General features: G+C 51.1%; 1 protein-coding gene across 1 annotated transcript in view; it reads left to right on the top strand.

Annotated features, from left to right (window-relative positions):
* Positions 1 to 2,028: 2,028 nt before the first annotated feature.
* Positions 2,029 to 20,417, top strand: part of ALDH4A1 (aldehyde dehydrogenase 4 family member A1) — a 31,687-nt gene continuing 13,298 nt past the window's right edge. Inside the window, exons 1-9 of the mRNA XM_073570299.1 lie at positions 2,029 to 2,240; positions 15,492 to 15,585; positions 16,203 to 16,295; positions 16,774 to 16,821; positions 16,928 to 17,083; positions 17,582 to 17,731; positions 17,828 to 17,902; positions 19,380 to 19,567; positions 20,229 to 20,302. Coding sequence (XP_073426400.1) covers positions 2,200 to 2,240; positions 15,492 to 15,585; positions 16,203 to 16,295; positions 16,774 to 16,821; positions 16,928 to 17,083; positions 17,582 to 17,731; positions 17,828 to 17,902; positions 19,380 to 19,567; positions 20,229 to 20,302 — 919 coding nt within the window. The 5' untranslated portion in view covers positions 2,029 to 2,199. The remainder of the gene's footprint in view (positions 2,241 to 15,491; positions 15,586 to 16,202; positions 16,296 to 16,773; positions 16,822 to 16,927; positions 17,084 to 17,581; positions 17,732 to 17,827; positions 17,903 to 19,379; positions 19,568 to 20,228; positions 20,303 to 20,417) is intronic.

The following is a 20,417-nucleotide window of genomic DNA, read 5'->3' as shown; positions in this document are numbered from 1 at the left end:
CATCATGGGCTCCTCAAAACAACTGTCAAATGATCTGAAAACAAAGATTATTCAACATAGCTTTTCAGGGGAAGGATACAAAAAGTTGTCTCAGAGAGTTAACCTGTCAGTTTTCACTGTGAGGAACATAGTAAGGAAATGGAAGAACACAGGTACAGTTCTTGTTAAGCCCAGAAGTGGCAGGTCAAGAAAAATATCAGAAAGGCAGAGAAGAAGAATGGTGAGAACAGTCAAGGACAATCCACAGACCACCTCCAAAGACCTGCAGCATCATCTTGCTGCAGATGGTGTCACTGTGCATCGGTCAACAATACACAAGGAGAAGCTGTATGGGAGAGTGATGCGAAAGAAGCCGTTTCTGCAAGCACACCACAAACAGAGTCGCCTGAGGTATGCAAAAGCACATTTGGACAAGCCAGTTACATTTTGGAAGAAGGTCCTGAGGACAGATGAAACAAAGATTGAGTTGTTTGGTCATACAAAAAGGCATTATGCATGGAGGCTAAAAAACACAGCATTCCAAGAAAAACACTTGCTACCCACAGTAAAATTTGGTGGAGGTTCCATCATGCTTTGAGGCTGTGTGGCCAATGCCGGCACCGGGAATCTTGTTAAAGTTGAGGGTCGCATGGATTCAACTCAGTATCAGCAGATTCTTGACAATAATGTGCAAGAATCAGTGACGAAGTTGAAGTTACGCAGGGAATGGATATTTCAGCAAGACAATGATCCAAAACACCGCTCCAAATCTACTCAGGCATTCATGCAGAGAAACAATTACAATGTTCTGGAGTGGCCATCCCAGTCCCCAGACCTGAATATCATTGAACATCTGTGGGATGATTTGAAGCGGGCTGTCCATGCTCGGCAACCATCAAACTTAACTGAACTGGAATTGTTTTGTAAACAGGAATGGTCACATATACCTTCATCCAGGATCCAGGAACTCATTAATAGCTACAAGCGACTAGAGGCTGTTATTTTTGCAAAAGGAGGATCTACGAAATATTAATGTCACTTTTATGTTGAGGTGCCCATACTTTTGCACCGGTCAAATTTTGTTTAAATGCAGATTGCACATTTTCTGTTAGTACAATAAACCTCATTTGAATCCAGAAATATAACTGAGTCCATCAGTTATTAGATATATGAAACTGAAATAGCTGTTGCAAAAACCAAAATTGTTATAAAGAAAAAAGGTTAACATTAATAGGGGTGCCCAAACTTTAACATATAACTGTATGTTAGCGCTATATAAAAATAAAGAATATATTGTTACTGTGTTGCATCATTGCCAGTATGCATTGTCATATTATGTACAGCACCGCAATCTGGTTTTGTCTTTTTATGTGTAATTTTCCATGATTTCACCCATTATGGTGCTATAATATAAACACATTTCTATGGTCCATCAGGTGCCCACCTCCTGTCTGTATTGGCACTTTTTCTTCTTTTCGTCCCCAGTCATTATTGGGGGCACCAGACAACGGGGGAGAGTCACACAACCCTCCCAACCACAGATCACTCACTGATCACATCCAACTTATAAACTGTAATGTCAGTTCTCCATTTCAAGCTATGATGTAATAAGGTGACTGCAGACGTCACACCTCTTCCTTGTTTGGTCAGAGCACGGGGGCGGCTTCTGTTGTGAGGCTTCTTATTGGATGGAATTTTCCAGTGTGTCCTGTGATTGGCTGTTGGGGTCCTGGCCCCCAGCTCGTACTATTCTGACAAAAGCTGGGGGTGCTAAACATACAGACTTAGAGAAGAAACCACTGCCGGTGACCTAGTGTGATATAAGCGCCGCCCGGAAGCAGAGCCTGGAAAACACGCACATAAATCTGTAAGACACGACCTCCCCCTCTATGACACCGCAATGGATCAGTCCAGACACTTGCGATGACAGGCGCCTCCTGATTGGCTGCTGCGGACTTAGCTGTCACATTGTAGCGTCTGTGCTCGTGTCCTATACTGACACTGCGGCTGAGTGCAGGTGATCAGTGTAGCACCAGCTCCTCCATGTCACCCGCTCTGGTCAATGACAGACACAGGGGGACCGGATGTCAGGCAGCTCCAGCCCCTCCCCCATCACCGCCCCTTCTGTTCCACCAATAGAGAACTGCGTTACATTCGGGGGGCCTCACCTCTGAGCTGAGAGCACGGGGAGCGCAGACAGGGGGTCACTGACAGAGGAACATGCTGCAGCTGCGGAGGGTCTTGAGCCGGTCCTGGGCGGGGTGAGTGCCCCCAATGCCCTCCTGTACAGAAAAGTGCCCCTGACTGACAGCTGCCACCTGCCCCATGTGCTGCCATCTGCCCACCGCCATAAAGACCCTGCAATAAACACAAGGTCTGCTGTTAGTGCCGCCCCCTGTGCTCTGCCAGCTGTATTTACTATGATGTGCCATACTGTCAGTGCCACCTCTTGCAGTGCCCTCGTTACCAGTGCCGCCCCCTGTGCTCTGCCAGCTGTATTTACTATGATGTGCCATACTGTCAGTGCCACCTCTTGCAGTGCCCTCGTTACCAGTGCCGCCCCCTGTGCTCTGCCAGCTGTATTTACTATGATGTGCCATACTGTCAGTGCCACCTCCTGCAGTGCCCTCGTTACCAGTGCCGCCCCCTGTGCTCTGCCAGCTGTATTTACTATGATGTGCCATACTGTCAGTGCCACCTCTTGCAGTGCCCTCATTACCAGTGCCGCCCCCTGTGCTCTGCCAGCTGTATTTACTATGATGTGCCATACTGTCAGTACCACCTCCTGCAGTGCCCCGCCTGTGCTCTGCCAGCTGTATTTACTATGATGTGCCATACTGTCAGAGCCGCCTCCTGCAGTGCCCTCATTACCAGTGCCGCCCCCTGTGCTCTGCCAGCTGTATTTACTATGATGTGCCATACTGTCAGTGCCACCTCTTGCAGTGCCCCCCCTGTGCTCTGCCAGCTGTATTTACTATGATGTGCCATACTGTCAGTGCCACCTCCTGCAGTGCCCTCATTACAAGTGCCGCCCCCTGTGCTCTGCCAGCTGTATTTACTATGATGTGCCATACTGTCAGAGCCACCTCCTGCAGTGCCCTCATTACCAGTGCCGTCCCCTGTGCTCTGCCAGCTGTATTTACTATGATGTGCCATACTGTCAGTGCCACCTCTTGCAGTGCCCTCATTACCAGTGCCGCCCCCTGTGCTCTGCCAGCTGTATTTACTATGATGTGCCATACTGTCAGTACCACCTCCTGCAGTGCCCTCATTACCAGTGCCGCCCCCTGTGCTCTGCCAGCTGTATTTACTATGATGTGCCATACTGTCAGAGCCACCTCCTGCAGTGCCCTCATTACCAGTGCCGCCCCCTGTGCTCTGCCAGCTGTATTTACTATGATGTGCCATACTGTCAGTACCACCTCCTGCAGTGCCCTCATTACCAGTGCCACCCCCTGTGCTCTGCCAGCTGTATTTACTATGATGTGCCATACTGTCAGTGCCACCTCCTGCAGTGCCCTCATTACCAGTGCCGCCCCCTGTGCTCTGCCAGCTGTATTTACTATGATGTGCCATACTGTCAGTACCACCTCCTGCAGTGCCCTCATTACCAGTGCCGCCCCCTGTGCTCTGCCAGCTGTATTTACTATGATGTGCCATACTGTCAGTACCACCTCCTGCAGTGCCCTCATTACCATTGCCGCCCCCTGTGCTCTGCCACCTGTATTTACTATGATGTGCCATACTGTCAGTACCACCTCCTGCAGTGCCCTCATTACCAGTGCCACCCCCTGTGCTCTGCCAGCTGTATTTACTATGATGTGCCATACTGTCAGTACCACCTCCTGCAGTGCCCTCATTACCAGTGCCGCCCCCTGTGCTCTGCCAGCTGTATTTACTATGATGTGCCATACTGTCAGAGCCACCTCCTGCAGTGCCCTCGTTACCAGTGCCGCCCCCTGTGCTCTGCCAGCTGTATTTACTATGATGTGCCATACTGTCAGTGCCACCTCTTGCAGTGCCCTCATTACCAGTGCCGCCCCCTGTGCTCTGCCAGCTGTATTTACTATGATGTGCCATACTGTCAGTACCACCTCCTGCAGTGCCCCCCCTGTGCTCTGCCAGCTGTATTTACTATGATGTGCCATACTGTCAGAGCCACCTCCTGCAGTGCCCTCATTACCAGTGCCGCCCCCTGTGCTCTGCCAGCTGTATTTACTATGATGTGCCATACTGTCAGTGCCACCTCTTGCAGTGCCCCCCCTGTGCTCTGCCAGCTGTATTTACTATGATGTGCCATACTGTCAGTGCCACCTCCTGCAGTGCCCTCATTACAAGTGCCGCCCCCTGTGCTCTGCCAGCTGTATTTACTATGATGTGCCATACTGTCAGAGCCACCTCCTGCAGTGCCCTCATTACCAGTGCCGTCCCCTGTGCTCTGCCAGCTGTATTTACTATGATGTGCCATACTGTCAGTGCCACCTCTTGCAGTGCCCTCATTACCAGTGCCGCCCCCTGTGCTCTGCCAGCTGTATTTACTATGATGTGCCATACTGTCAGTACCACCTCCTGCAGTGCCCTCATTACCAGTGCCGCCCCCTGTGCTCTGCCAGCTGTATTTACTATGATGTGCCATACTGTCAGAGCCACCTCCTGCAGTGCCCTCATTACCAGTGCCGCCCCCTGTGCTCTGCCAGCTGTATTTACTATGATGTGCCATACTGTCAGTACCACCTCCTGCAGTGCCCTCATTACCAGTGCCACCCCCTGTGCTCTGCCAGCTGTATTTACTATGATGTGCCATACTGTCAGTGCCACCTCCTGCAGTGCCCTCATTACCAGTGCCGCCCCCTGTGCTCTGCCAGCTGTATTTACTATGATGTGCCATACTGTCAGTACCACCTCCTGCAGTGCCCTCATTACCAGTGCCGCCCCCTGTGCTCTGCCAGCTGTATTTACTATGATGTGCCATACTGTCAGTACCACCTCCTGCAGTGCCCTCATTACCAGTGCCACCCCCTGTGCTCTGCCAGCTGTATTTACTATGATGTGCCATACTGTCAGTACCACCTCCTGCAGTGCCCTCATTACCAGTGCCGCCCCCTGTGCTCTGCCAGCTGTATTTACTATGATGTGCCATACTGTCAGAGCCACCTCCTGCAGTGCCCTCATTACCAGTGCCGCCCCCTGTGCTCTGCCAGCTGTATTTACTATGATGTGCCATACTGTCAGTACCACCTCCTGCAGTGCCCTCATTACCAGTGCCACCCCGTGCTCTGCCAGCTGTATTTACTATGATGTGCCATACTGTCAGTGCCACCTCCTGCAGTGCCCTCATTACCAGTGCCGCCCCCTGTGCTCTGCCAGCTGTATTTACTATGATGTGCCATACTGTCAGTACCACCTCCTGCAGTGCCCTCATTACCAGTGCCACCCCCTGTGCTCTGCCAGCTGTATTTACTATGATGTGCCATACTGTCAGTGCCACCTCCGGCAGTGCCCTCATTACCAGTGCCGCCCCCTGTGCTCTGCCAGCTGTATTTACTATGATGTGCCATACTGTCAGTACCACCTCTTGCAGTGCCCTCATTACCAGTGCCGCCCCCTGTGCTCTGCCAGCTGTATTTACTATGATGTGCCATACTGTCAGTGCCACCTCCTGCAGTGCCCTCATTACCAGTGCCACCCCGTGCTCTGCCAGCTGTATTTACTATGATGTGCCATACTGTCAGTGCCACCTCCTGCAGTGCCCTCATTACCAGTGCCTCCCCCCTGTGCTCTGCCAGCTGTATTTACTATGATGTGCCATACTGTCAGTGCCACCTCCTGCAGTGCCCTCATTACCAGTGCCTCCCCTGTGCTCTGCCAGCTGTATTTACTATGATGTGCCATACTGTCAGTGCCACCTCCTGCAGTGCCCTCATTACCAGTGCCGCCCCCTGTGCTCTGCCAGCTGTATTTACTATGATGTGCCATACTGTCAGTGTCACCTCCTGCAGTGCCCTCATTACCAGTGCCGCCCCCTGTGCTCTGCAAGCTTTATTTACTATGATGTGCCATACTGTCAGTGCCACCTCCTGTAGTGCCCTCATTACGTGCCCCCCCTGTGCTCTGCCAGCTGTATTTACTATGTGCCATACTGTCAGTGCCACCTCCTGCAGTGCCCTCATTACCAGTGCCCCCCTGTGCTCTGCCAGCTGTATTTACTATGATGTGCCATACTGTCAGTGCCACCTCCTGCAGTGCCCTCATTACCAGTGCCACCCCCTGTGCTCTGCCAGCTGTATTTACTATGATGTGCCATACTGTCAGTGCCACCTCCTGCAGTGCCCTCATTACCAGTGCCGCCCCCTGTGCTCTGCCACCTGTATTTACTATGATGTGCCATACTGTCAGTGCCACCTCTTGCAGTGCCCTCGTTACCAGTGCCGCCCCCTGTGCTCTGCCAGCTGTATTTACTATGATGTGCCATACTGTCAGTGCCACCTCCTGCAGTGCCCTCGTTACCAGTGCCGCCCCCTGTGCTCTGCCAGCTGTATTTACTATGATGTGCCATACTGTCAGTGCCACCTCTTGCAGTGCCCTCATTACCAGTGCCGCCCCCTGTGCTCTGCCAGCTGTATTTACTATGATGTGCCATACTGTCAGTACCACCTCCTGCAGTGCCCCCCCTGTGCTCTGCCAGCTGTATTTACTATGATGTGCCATACTGTCAGAGCCACCTCCTGCAGTGCCCTCATTACCAGTGCCCCCCCTGTGCTCTGCCAGCTGTATTTACTATGATGTGCCATACTGTCAGTGCCACCTCCTGCAGTGCCCTCATTACAAGTGCCGCCCCCTGTGCTCTGCCAGCTGTATTTACTATGATGTGCCATACTGTCAGAGCCACCTCCTGCAGTGCCCTCATTACCAGTGCCGCCCCCTGTGCTCTGCCAGCTGTATTTACTATGATGTGCCATACTGTCAGTGCCACCTCTTGCAGTGCCCTCATTACCAGTGCCGCCCCCTGTGCTCTGCCAGCTGTATTTACTATGATGTGCCATACTGTCAGTACCACCTCCTGCAGTGCCCTCATTACCAGTGCCGCCCCCTGTGCTCTGCCAGCTGTATTTACTATGATGTGCCATACTGTCAGAGCCACCTCCTGCAGTGCCCTCATTACCAGTGCCGCCCCCTGTGCTCTGCCAGCTGTATTTACTATGATGTGCCATACTGTCAGTACCACCTCCTGCAGTGCCCTCATTACCAGTGCCACCCCCTGTGCTCTGCCAGCTGTATTTACTATGATGTGCCATACTGTCAGTGCCACCTCCTGCAGTGCCCTCATTACCAGTGCCGCCCCCTGTGCTCTGCCAGCTGTATTTACTATGATGTGCCATACTGTCAGTACCACCTCCTGCAGTGCCCTCATTACCAGTGCCGCCCCCTGTGCTCTGCCAGCTGTATTTACTATGATGTGCCATACTGTCAGTACCACCTCCTGCAGTGCCCTCATTACCAGTGCCACCCCCTGTGCTCTGCCAGCTGTATTTACTATGATGTGCCATACTGTCAGTACCACCTCCTGCAGTGCCCTCATTACCAGTGCCGCCCCCTGTGCTCTGCCAGCTGTATTTACTATGATGTGCCATACTGTCAGAGCCACCTCCTGCAGTGCCCTCATTACCAGTGCCGCCCCCTGTGCTCTGCCAGCTGTATTTACTATGATGTGCCATACTGTCAGTACCACCTCCTGCAGTGCCCTCATTACCAGTGCCACCCCCTGTGCTCTGCCAGCTGTATTTACTATGATGTGCCATACTGTCAGTGCCACCTCCTGCAGTGCCCTCATTACCAGTGCCGCCCCCTGTGCTCTGCCAGCTGTATTTACTATGATGTGCCATACTGTCAGTACCACCTCCTGCAGTGCCCTCATTACCAGTGCCACCCCCTGTGCTCTGCCAGCTGTATTTACTATGATGTGCCATACTGTCAGTGCCACCTCCGGCAGTGCCCTCATTACCAGTGCCGCCCCCTGTGCTCTGCCAGCTGTATTTACTATGATGTGCCATACTGTCAGTACCACCTCTTGCAGTGCCCTCATTACCAGTGCCGCCCCCTGTGCTCTGCCAGCTGTATTTACTATGATGTGCCATACTGTCAGTGCCACCTCCTGCAGTGCCCTCATTACCAGTGCCACCCCGTGCTCTGCCAGCTGTATTTACTATGATGTGCCATACTGTCAGTGCCACCTCCTGCAGTGCCCTCATTACCAGTGCCTCCCCCTGTGCTCTGCCAGCTGTATTTACTATGATGTGCCATACTGTCAGTGCCACCTCCTGCAGTGCCCTCATTACCAGTGCCTCCCCTGTGCTCTGCCAGCTGTATTTACTATGATGTGCCATACTGTCAGTGCCACCTCCTGCAGTGCCCTCATTACCAGTGCCGCCCCCTGTGCTCTGCCAGCTGTATTTACTATGATGTGCCATACTGTCAGTGTCACCTCCTGCAGTGCCCTCATTACCAGTGCCGCCCCCTGTGCTCTGCAAGCTTTATTTACTATGATGTGCCATACTGTCAGTGCCACCTCCTGTAGTGCCCTCATTACGTGCCCCCCCTGTGCTCTGCCAGCTGTATTTACTATGTGCCATACTGTCAGTGCCACCTCCTGCAGTGCCCTCATTACCAGTGCCCCCCTGTGCTCTGCCAGCTGTATTTACTATGATGTGCCATACTGTCAGTGCCACCTCCTGCAGTGCCCTCATTACCAGTGCCACCCCCTGTGCTCTGCCAGCTGTATTTACTATGATGTGCCATACTGTCAGTGCCACCTCCTGCAGTGCCCTCATTACCTGTGCCGCCCCCTGTGCTCTGCCACCTGTATTTACTATGATGTGCCATACTGTCAGTGCCACCTCCTGCAGTGCCCTCATTACCAGTGCCCCCCCTGTGCTCTGCCAGCTGTATTTACTATGATGTGCCATACTGTCAGTGCCACCTCCTGCAGTGCCCTCATTACCAGTGCCCCCCCTGTGCTCTGCCAGCTGTATTTACTATGATGTGCCATACTGTCAGTGCCACCTCCTGCAGTGCCCTCATTACCAGTGCCGCCCCCTGTGCTCTGCCAGCTGTATTTACTATGATGTGCCATACTGTCAGTGCCACCTCCTGCAGTGCCCTCGTTACCAGTGCCGCCCCCTGTGCTCTGCAAGCTTTATTTACTATGATGTGCCATACTGTCAGTGCCACCTCCTGCAGTGCCCTCATTACCAGTGCCGCCCCCTGTGCTCTGCCAGCTGTATTTACTATGATGTGCCATACTGTCAGTGCCACCTCCTGCAGTGCCCTCATTACCAGTGCCCCCCCTGTGCTCTGCCAGCTGTATTTACTATGATGTGCCATACTGTCAGTGCCACCTCCTGCAGTGCCCTCATTACCAATGCCGCCCCCTGTGCTCTGCCAGCTGTATTTACTATGATGTGCCATACTGTCAGTGCCACCTCCTGCAGTGCCCTCATTACCAGTGCTGCCCCCTGTGCTCTGCCAGCTGTATTTACTATGATGTGCCATACTGTCAGTGCCACCTCCTGCAGTGCCCTCATTACCTGTGCCGCCCCCTGTGCTCTGCCAGCTGTATTTACTATGATGTGCCATACTGTCAGTGCCACCTCCTGCAGTGCCCTCATTACCAGTGCCGCCCCCTGTGCTCTGCCAGCTGTATTTATTATGATGTGCCATACTGTCAGTGCCACCTCCTGCAGTGCCCTCATTACCAGTGCCGCCCCCTGTGCTCTGCAAGCTTTATTTACTATGATGTGCCATACTGTCAGTGCCACCTCCTGCAGTGCCCTCATTACCAGTGCCGCCCCCTGTGCTCTGCCAGCTTTATTTACTATGATGTGCCATACTGTCAGTGCCACCTCCTGCAGTGCCCTCATTACCAGTGCCGCCCCCTGTGCTCTGCAAGCTTTATTTACTATGATGTGCCATACTGTCAGTGCCACCTCCTGTAGTGCCCTCATTACGTGCCCCCCCTGTGCTCTGCCAGCTGTATTTACTATGTGCCATACTGTCAGTGCCACCTCCTGCAGTGCCCTCATTACCAGTGCCCCCCTGTGCTCTGCCAGCTGTATTTACTATGATGTGCCATACTGTCAGTGCCACCTCCTGCAGTGCCCTCATTACCAGTGCCACCCCCTGTGCTCTGCCAGCTGTATTTACTATGATGTGCCATACTGTCAGTGCCACCTCCTGCAGTGCCCTCATTACCAGTGCCGCCCCCTGTGCTCTGCCACCTGTATTTACTATGATGTGCCATACTGTCAGTGCCACCTCCTGCAGTGCCCTCATTACCAGTGCCCCCCCTGTGCTCTGCCAGCTGTATTTACTATGATGTGCCATACTGTCAGTGCCACCTCCTGCAGTGCCCTCATTACCAGTGCCGCCCCGTGCTCTGCCAGCTGTATTTACTATGATGTGCCATACTGTCAGTGCCACCTCCTGCAGTGCCCTCATTACCAGTGCCGCCCCCTGTGCTCTGCCAGCTGTATTTACTATGATGTGCCATACTCAGTGCCACCTCCTGCAGTGCCCTCATTACCAGTGCCGCCCCCTGTGCTCTGCAAGCTTTATTTACTATGATGTGCCATACTGTCAGTGCCACCTCCTGCAGTGCCCTCATTACCAGTGCCGCCCCCTGTGCTCTGCCAGCTGTATTTACTATGATGTGCCATACTGTCAGTGCCACCTCCTGCAGTGCCCTCATTACCAGTGCCCCCCCTGTGCTCTGCCAGCTGTATTTACTATGATGTGCCATACTGTCAGTGCCACCTCCTGCAGTGCCCTCATTACCAATGCCGCCCCCTGTGCTCTGCCAGCTGTATTTACTATGATGTGCCATACTGTCAGTGCCACCTCCTGCAGTGCCCTCATTACCAGTGCCGCCCCCTGTGCTCTGCAAGCTTTATTTACTATGATGTGCCATACTGTCAGTGCCACCTCCTGCAGTGCCCTCATTACCAGTGCCGCCCCCTGTGCTCTGCCAGCTTTATTTACTATGATGTGCCATACTGTCAGTGCCACCTCCTGCAGTGCCCTCATTACCAGTGCCGCCCCCTGTGCTCTGCAAGCTTTATTTACTATGATGTGCCATACTGTCAGTGCCACCTCCTGTAGTGCCCTCATTACGTGCCCCCCCTGTGCTCTGCCAGCTGTATTTACTATGTGCCATACTGTCAGTGCCACCTCCTGCAGTGCCCTCATTACCAGTGCCCCCCTGTGCTCTGCCAGCTGTATTTACTATGATGTGCCATACTGTCAGTGCCACCTCCTGCAGTGCCCTCATTACCAGTGCCACCCCCTGTGCTCTGCCAGCTGTATTTACTATGATGTGCCATACTGTCAGTGCCACCTCCTGCAGTGCCCTCATTACCAGTGCCGCCCCCTGTGCTCTGCCACCTGTATTTACTATGATGTGCCATACTGTCAGTGCCACCTCCTGCAGTGCCCTCATTACCAGTGCCGCCCCCTGTGCTCTGCCAGCTGTATTTACTATGATGTGCCATACTGTCAGTGCCACCTCCTGCAGTGCCCTCATTACCAGTGCCGCCCCGTGCTCTGCCAGCTGTATTTACTATGATGTGCCATACTGTCAGTGCCACCTCCTGCAGTGCCCTCATTACCAGTGCCGCCCCCTGTGCTCTGCCAGCTGTATTTACTATGATGTGCCATACTCAGTGCCACCTCCTGCAGTGCCCTCATTACCAGTGCCGCCCCCTGTGCTCTGCAAGCTTTATTTACTATGATGTGCCATACTGTCAGTGCCACCTCCTGCAGTGCCCTCATTACCAGTGCCGCCCCCTGTGCTCTGCCAGCTGTATTTACTATAATGTGCCATACTGTCAGTGCCACCTCCTGCAGTGCCCTCATTACCAGTGCCCCCCCTGTGCTCTGCCAGCTGTATTTACTATGATGTGCCATACTGTCAGTGCCACCTCCTGCAGTGCCCTCATTACCAATGCCGCCCCCTGTGCTCTGCCAGCTGTATTTACTATGATGTGCCATACTGTCAGTGCCACCTCCTGCAGTGCCCTCATTACCAGTGCCGCCCCCTGTGCTCTGCCAGCTGTATTTACTATGATGTGCCATACTGTCAGTGCCACCTCCTGCAGTGCCCTCATTACCTGTGCCGCCCCCTGTGCTCTGCCAGCTGTATTTACTATGATGTGCCATACTGTCAGTGCCACCTCCTGCAGTGCCCTCATTACCAGTGCCGCCCCCTGTGCTCTGCCAGCTGTATTTACTATGATGTGCCATACTGTCAGTGCCACCTCCTGCAGTGCCCTCATTACCAGTGCCGCCCCCTGTGCTCTGCAAGCTTTATTTACTATGATGTGCCATACTGTCAGTGCCACCTCCTGCAGTGCCCTCATTACCAGTGCCGCCCCCTGTGCTCTGCCAGCTTTATTTACTATGATGTGCCATACTGTCAGTGCCACCTCCTGCAGTGCCCTCATTACCAGTGCCACCCCCTGTGACCTGCTACACTGTCAGTGCCACCTCCTGCAGTGCCCTCATTACCAGTGCCGCCCCCTGTGCTCTGCCAGCTTTATTTACTATGATGTGCCATACTGTCAGTGCCACCTCCTGCAGTGCCCTCATTACCTGTGCCGCCCCCTGTGCTCTGCCAGCTGTATTTACTATGATGTGCCATACTGTCAGTGCCACCTCCTGCAGTGCCCTCATTACCAATGCCGCCCCCTGTGCTCTGCCAGCTGTATTTACTATGATGTGCCATACTGTCAGTGCCACCTCCTGCAGTGCCCTCATTACCAGTGCCGCCCCCTGTGCTCTGCCAGCTGTATTTACTATGATGTGCCATACTGTCAGTGCCACCTCCTGCAGTGCCCTCATTACCTGTGCCGCCCCCTGTGCTCTGCCAGCTGTATTTACTATGATGTGCCATACTGTCAGTGCCACCTCCTGCAGTGCCCTCATTACCAGTGCCGCCCCCTGTGCTCTGCCAGCTGTATTTACTATGATGTGCCATACTGTCAGTGCCACCTCCTGCAGTGCCCTCATTACCAGTGCCGCCCCCTGTGCTCTGCAAGCTTTATTTACTATGATGTGCCATACTGTCAGTGCCACCTCCTGCAGTGCCCTCATTACCAGTGCCGCCCCCTGTGCTCTGCCAGCTTTATTTACTATGATGTGCCATACTGTCAGTGCCACCTCCTGCAGTGCCCTCATTACCAGTGCCACCCCCTGTGACCTGCTACACTGTCAGTGCCACCTCCTGCAGTGCCCTCATTACCAGTGCCGCCCCCTGTGCTCTGCCAGCTTTATTTACTATGATGTGCCATACTGTCAGTGCCACCTCCTGCAGTGCCCTCATTACCTGTGCCGCCCCCTGTGCTCTGCCAGCTGTATTTACTATGATGTGCCATACTGTCAGTGCCACCTCCTGCAGTGCCCTCATTACCAATGCCGCCCCCTGTGCTCTGCCAGCTGTATTTACTATGATGTGCCATACTGTCAGTGCCACCTCCTGCAGTGCCCTCATTACCAGTGCCGCCCCCTGTGCTCTGCCAGCTGTATTTACTATGATGTGCCATACTGTCAGTGCCACCTCCTGCAGTGCCCTCATTACCTGTGCCGCCCCCTGTGCTCTGCCAGCTGTATTTACTATGATGTGCCATACTGTCAGTGCCACCTCCTGCAGTGCCCTCATTACCAGTGCCGCCCCCTGTGCTCTGCCAGCTGTATTTACTATGATGTGCCATACTGTCAGTGCCACCTCCTGCAGTGCCCTCATTACCAGTGCCGCCCCCTGTGCTCTGCAAGCTTTATTTACTATGATGTGCCATACTGTCAGTGCCACCTCCTGCAGTGCCCTCATTACCAGTGCCGCCCCCTGTGCTCTGCCAGCTGTATTTACTATGATGTGCCATACTGTCAGTGCCACCTCCTGCAGTGCCCTCATTACCAGTGCCACCCCCTGTGACCTGCTACACTGTCAGTGCCACCTCTTTTGTGCCTTCTGTTCTGGTAAGGTTACACCATGTACTGGGCATGTGCGATCAATGTCACCTCAACACACTGTGTTCTACCACTGTGACCCCACGGCCAGTCCTCAGTATTCTGTGCCCGCCTCATGGCACTCTCACTGTATGACCCCCGTTACTTGCACCGCCATAAGACGAGCACCAGACTCGGTCAGTGATCTCTGAAGGTGCCATGATCAGTACTATCATTTGTCGGGGGTAGAATATGGCAGCACCGACTATGTGCCCCGAGCAGCTGAACCCCAGTGTGTGACTTCCGAGGGTCCAGGGCACTGGAAGGGGGCTGCTCAGATCTTGCGATGTCCTTACATGTGATACATAGTATGTATTGCAGTGGATCACGCTATTCCATACAATGTCTTCCTGTGGTGACCCCGGGGGCCACATCACAGCCTTCTGTCAGGTGTATTATGGGACCTCTTCTCAAAGCACACCCCCAATGAAAGATCCTGTGAACATCCTGAATGAGGACCCAGTAAGAGTACTAAGGGTGTGTGCACACGTTGCAGATTCTGCTGCGGTGTACAGTACCATTTAAGTCCACCTAAAACCAAAAACGCTGTCCACATGCGGATTTTTACGTGTAGATTTAAATCCGCAGCATGTCAATTCTTTTTGCAGATCCGCAGTGTTTTGAGACCTGTTCCTTTTATAGGAATCCGCAGGTGTCAAAACGCAAGGGAAATCCGCACATAAAACGCAGGTCTTTTTACCTGCAGATTAATCCGCAGGGTAATCCGCAACATGTGCGCATACCCTAAGACCACCCTATGGCTGAGATCGCTGTGAACTAAGCAGTAATCCCCCGAGAGCAGACCCCCCTGACCACCATATAAGCGTGGATGCTCCACTCATCCCAGCACACATGTATGCGACGGGTCAGTCGTGGTGACATCCACATGCCTGATCTCTGTACCAGCCTTCGGTGACAGTCGGACCCCCACACTCATTAGTATGTGCCCACCGTGGTGGTTTCAGCAGCAGATTATAGGAGCAGCATGGTGGATGTGATTCCTCACAATTGTATCAACCTGCAGCAAAGAAAGTCTGCAGTGAAATCTGCCGCCTTGTGACGTCGTCCAGCAAACTCCGCAGTTTTTGGTGCTGCAAACTTTACTAAAGAAGTTCTGCAGCAGATGTGTCACATCTGAACATAACAGGCAAAATGAAGTGCTGCCCCATGTGTAAGGGATTCAGGGCTTTGTGCACACCCAGGAGAGATGTCTGGATGCTGTGATTTTTTTTTTCTCTCGTGCATTCGGTCGTCTGAACATCCTGGTGAATATCGTCCGTCCATGAGCTTCCATCATACGCTCAGACGGCACACACGCCGTTTAATGCGCTCATCTATCGCCATCTATGACCTCGGCGGTTTCTCTCCACTGCTCGGGTCACAGATATTCTGATTACTTTATTACTAGCTGATCGGTCGGGGTTCCCAGGTCCTAACCTGTATCCGTTTGGTTTCAGGCTGCGCTGGCATCACTGTGCGACCGTCGAAGTGAAGAATGAACCAATCCTGGAGTTTAAACATGGCAGCCCCGAGAGAGCAGCTCTGCAGACAGTAAGAATCTGCTTCTGTTACGTTAAGGCTTTTCTGGTTCCAGTAAAAAAGGCTGAAGGGGTCTTTGCCTTGGACAATCCCTTGTTTTCCTCCAACAAGCCGATCCCAGGGTGTCCAGCTGTTGAGGCCCCAGTTATAAGACCCTAGCAGCAAGTGTGCAATTCCCCTACAGCACTCCTACAGGTACGATGAAGTATTACACAGATCCCACTATAATCAGTGGTCAGTCTGCAATGCACAATGTCCTCCAGAAAGTCATTCTTCCAGAATTTGGTAAATAGTTTTTTTTTTTTTAAACCAGGCAAACCATTGACTAGTCCTGTAATCTACTAATATTTATTTCCTCACTGTTAAGATCTCCAATTTCTACCAGTGAATGGGAACACTATTTGCTGGTGTAAGATGAGGGTCAGGAGAAGTTCCCTTTAATAATTAGCTTCTGTCCTTGTTTTCGGGTCAGGTGGATTATTTCCAGCCACATACAGTCAATAATTGACTAAAGGTTTTACGATGCGAGACGCGTCATCAGCTGCATTTATAGTTTGGGGTTCTTGACCCGTAAAAATGTCGGGTTGTCCTGTGCACATTTGATTTTTATACCGTTCTTGTACAACTAGGCGCTCGAGGGTCTTAAAGGCAAGACGGAAGAAATCCCCTGTGTTGTGGGGGGAGAAGAGGTGTGGACGAAGGATGTCCGATACCAGCGATCGGTAAGATCTTCCATTACAGAACCAGAAGAGGAAGATTTTGTCCTGTTGCAAATAATGATGGAAACAATGGCCCCTTGTGGGGTTTTTGCGCCTTCATTTGAGTTGCTTTTAAAAGTCTGGATAGATGATGATTTGTTGATGGGTGGTGGTCCAACTCTTGGGACCCGCACAAGCGTCTGTGTGCATGCGCAATTGTTGCTCCATTCATTGGAGCCGTGCTCTGCTTTTTCTGGCAAACCCATAAGGAATGACTGGAGCGCGGTAGGCAGGCATCTGGCTTCCTACTCCGTTTTGACGAGATTATTCCTTGTTCTGATGATGGTTGAGGGTCCTAGTGGTGGGACGCCGACCCCATAGATCAGTAAATGACGTATCCTTAGATCGGCCATTAGTTTCTTTAGATAATATGATCAATTCTGAAATGAGCTTTTATCACAGCTGAGAAGTTCTCTCCTAAAGTAATTGTTTTTCGTTTCAGCCTTTCAACCATTCACACAAAGTGGCCAAATACTGTTATGCAGACGCGGTGAGTGCGGCTCGGGTTTGTCGCTGCTGCAGATTAGGAAGAATTGTTTGTTTTTTTTTTATATATTTCTGTTCCTCGATAATAACGATCAGGGTTTGTGTCGCAGGAACTGCTGAATCAAGGCATCAATGCCGCCTTGTCTGCTCGGAGGGAATGGGACTTGAAGCCGGTGGAAGATCGAGCACAGATCTTCTTCAAAGCCGCGGATCTCCTTAGCGGCCCCAGGAGAGCGGAGATTCTGGCTAAGACTATGATTGGACAGGTAAAAAACGTATTCGCTCTGAGATGATGGTGAATGAAGTCTGCAGCTCTTTATTGCTGGCTCCATCCCCATAGAGGTCAGCGGGACTCGATGTAACATCCGCTCCCCCCCTTCTTTCTTATGCTTTTTTCTAGTAAATTGATGATTTCTGGATACTTTTGTCTTCAGACCAGAATGTTGCCGTCATAATGAGCTTATTCCACCTTTCATTGATTAAAAACCTAATCATTGAAACTAATCACAGAAACAAAACAACTTTTTGAAATCGAACTTCCATCAGCACCTACATCAATATCTCCGTCCTGTCCGAGTGACCATGAGTGATCGATATGGATGGGGATTTGGATACATACATCTCATCCATGACGTTGCATCTAACAGACCGGTCTAAGTGGTGCAGCCTCACTCTTTAGCCTTGTAACTTCAGTCATAAAAAGAAAGTGAGATGATAAATGTAGAGAAATTCAGCCTCACGATAAGTTACAAACTTTCTTTCAGGGTAAGACCGTCATCCAAGCTGAAATCGACGCTGCTGCCGAACTTATCGACTTTTTCCGCTTTAATGCAAAATATGCCCTGCAGCTGCAACAAGAGCAACCGATCAGTGTGCCGGTCAGCACCAACACAATGGTGTATCGGGGCCTGGAGGTAAGGGGCCAGTAAGGGAAAGACAGTGGTGGACAGAGAAAAGGCACATGACCATCAGATACAGTAAATCTTGAAATTCATCCTTGTCTTCCTCAGGGGTTTATCGCTGCAGTTTCTCCATTTAACTTCACGGCTATTGGGGGGAACCTGGCTGGCGCCCCGGCCTTGATGGTAAGTGTACAGTTCCTGAGTGGTTTATGTCCACTATAGAGGAACCAAATGAAAGTAGTGCAAACGTTTCGCTACTTCATTGGCTCCAGCAGGCGTGCAGGTCCTGGTATTATCCTTCCAGTGAATGATGCATTGTTACAGTCGAGCAGAATTGTTATTTAATACCATAGTAAAGCCAGAAATTCATGAAATAAATCAGCAGAGCAGGCAGTGTGCTCCAATATATTACTCTGATATTTTGGCAATAATCTTGCGCTCCTTTCTCTATACACCATGACCAGTCACAACTCCTATTAGTTTTGCCTTGCACTAATAAAACTGAAGGGCTGAGCCACATAGACGCGATCGATCTGACTTTTGCAGAAGACATAGTTGACTGTTTCCACTAGCCCCATATTGTGGTAATTCAGACGTCAATCTTGCACTTCCAGGAAGGTTTCTCGGAGCACCGTCACAGAACGTGCCCCCGATCCTCTTCCTTCATGTTATTTCTGTCTGCCATGCTCATCGCAGCTGGTTCAACTCCTGTTACTTGCACATATTTCTGCGGTGTTTCATCTCCGTCATCTCCGCGACTTGCGCTGGGAATGTCTTTTCCGTCCAGATAAATACAGGTTAGATTGTGATCGCGGAGCAGGCGGCTGGGAATAAAGCTCAGGTGTCACCTGCACAATAGTTGTGGGTAGGAATGATCTGCAGGTGCAGATTCTCACGTCTGTAGATCATCGATCACTAGTGTCTGACACAGTAATGTTTGGGTACGGCGGTTGGATCCTTTGATGGATGCCATGATGTATAATCAGTGCTTCAAGGCTCGGGTGCTCATTATTTCTGTTATTGTGATATTTACAGGGATTTCTATTTTTTGCCTTATGATCTTTTTGTCACCAGTCACCTGCATTTTGCTCCTCATATATGAAATAATGAAAGAATTCCCCGTCTTTATATTATACGACGTGTTTCAGTCTCACATCAGCTTCTGGTCAGCAAACAGAAACTCATTTCCGTTTAGCGGCTGCAAACACATCTGGACCCGAGAGATTGTCACAAATGTATCATGTTCAGAAGTCTTCTGGGAGCTTAAAGGGATTGTCCAGTGAAGAGACGTGATCACTGATCCATAAACTAGGTGGTAATGTCTGCGTAAAAAATGCAGCATTTATGCTACATGTGAATATGGCCTAAACGAGCGGGAGCAGAAGCCTCTCATGTCCTAGACTTCTGTCTTATGGCTTACCTACACTGATACGTTGTAACAGCTCAGCAGCTGTGCATAAAGGAAAACTATCATCAGAAAATTACCTATTACTTTACCGGCCTGGTGACAGGGAGCGCTGCTCTTCATGGAAACTGCTATTATAAGAATGCCTCTTTATTCTCGGGATCTGCAGGGGTCCCGTCGGCACATTGTAGGTCTCCGTTATGATGCTACATTGTCGTAGATATTTTACTGACTGATTGTCTTTTCTTCTTCCAGGGTAACGTGGTTCTATGGAAGCCCAGCGATACCGCCATACTGTCCAATTATGCCGTGTATAAAATCCTCCAAGAGGCCGGGCTCCCTCCTAACATCATACAGTTTGTGCCAGCAGACGGCCCGGTGTTTGGCGACACAATCACCGGCTCAGAGTACCTAAGCGGAATAAACTTCACTGGGAGCATGCCGTAAGTAATGGGCCACACCAGGAGCGGCAAGGTGGAAGTGCACGACCCCTGCGCCATATCCCGCATGTTACTTCTCTTCCGTCGACACAGGGCAGAATCTACAAGGAAATATGTACAATACATTAGTGCGGAAATCCGAAGAACAAAAAGTATTCAATTACATTGTGTTAAAGTATGAACCAGGCCTAAAGCCAAGTTAAGACACGGCGTAAATGCTGCGGTTTTTGTGCAGAAAATCTGTTGTTCCCGCAAAGTGGATGTGATTTCATGAACACTCCTGCCCGCTGTACGTTTAATGACACCATGCATTTTTCTACTGAGAAACTAAAAAAAGCATAAAAATAGAACACTGCACAATAAGTGCACAAAAAGGAAAAAATGTAGCAAAAATGCAATATCCAGAGCAGGTTACTACTGCATACTTTGGTGCAAACGGCTGCAGAAAAAAAATGCAGTACTTTTGCACATGGGAACACAGCCATATCTTCATCTTGTGGCTCGCAGCCAAGCTCTGCGCAGACACTGATCCAGCAAGGTTCACATATAACGACCCCCGTATACACCAGGGGGAAACATCTGAAATCGCACAGCAAAAAATGCAAAGAAATTAAAAATGAGTAACGAGATAATTCTAATATTTTTTAAATTTGTTTTTGCTCAGAACCTTCAGGCATCTGTGGAAACAAGTATCGGAGAAGCTGGAGCGATATCGGACATTCCCACGCATTGCGGGAGGTGAGGCGACGTTCAGCGGATATAATGTGATAATATGTTAATGGAAACTTGGAAATGCAACAGAGTCGCCCTCTAACATCGTCTAACATAACTGATGATTCTCATGTAAAACCCT

Source organism: Dendrobates tinctorius, unplaced genomic scaffold (genome assembly GCF_039654945.1).
Source record: "Dendrobates tinctorius isolate UK_male_01 unplaced genomic scaffold, ASM3965494v1 ptg000028l, whole genome shotgun sequence".
Classification (NCBI taxonomy): domain Eukaryota; kingdom Metazoa; phylum Chordata; class Amphibia; order Anura; family Dendrobatidae; genus Dendrobates; species Dendrobates tinctorius.
This window is presented reverse-complemented; position numbering and strand designations above follow the sequence as displayed.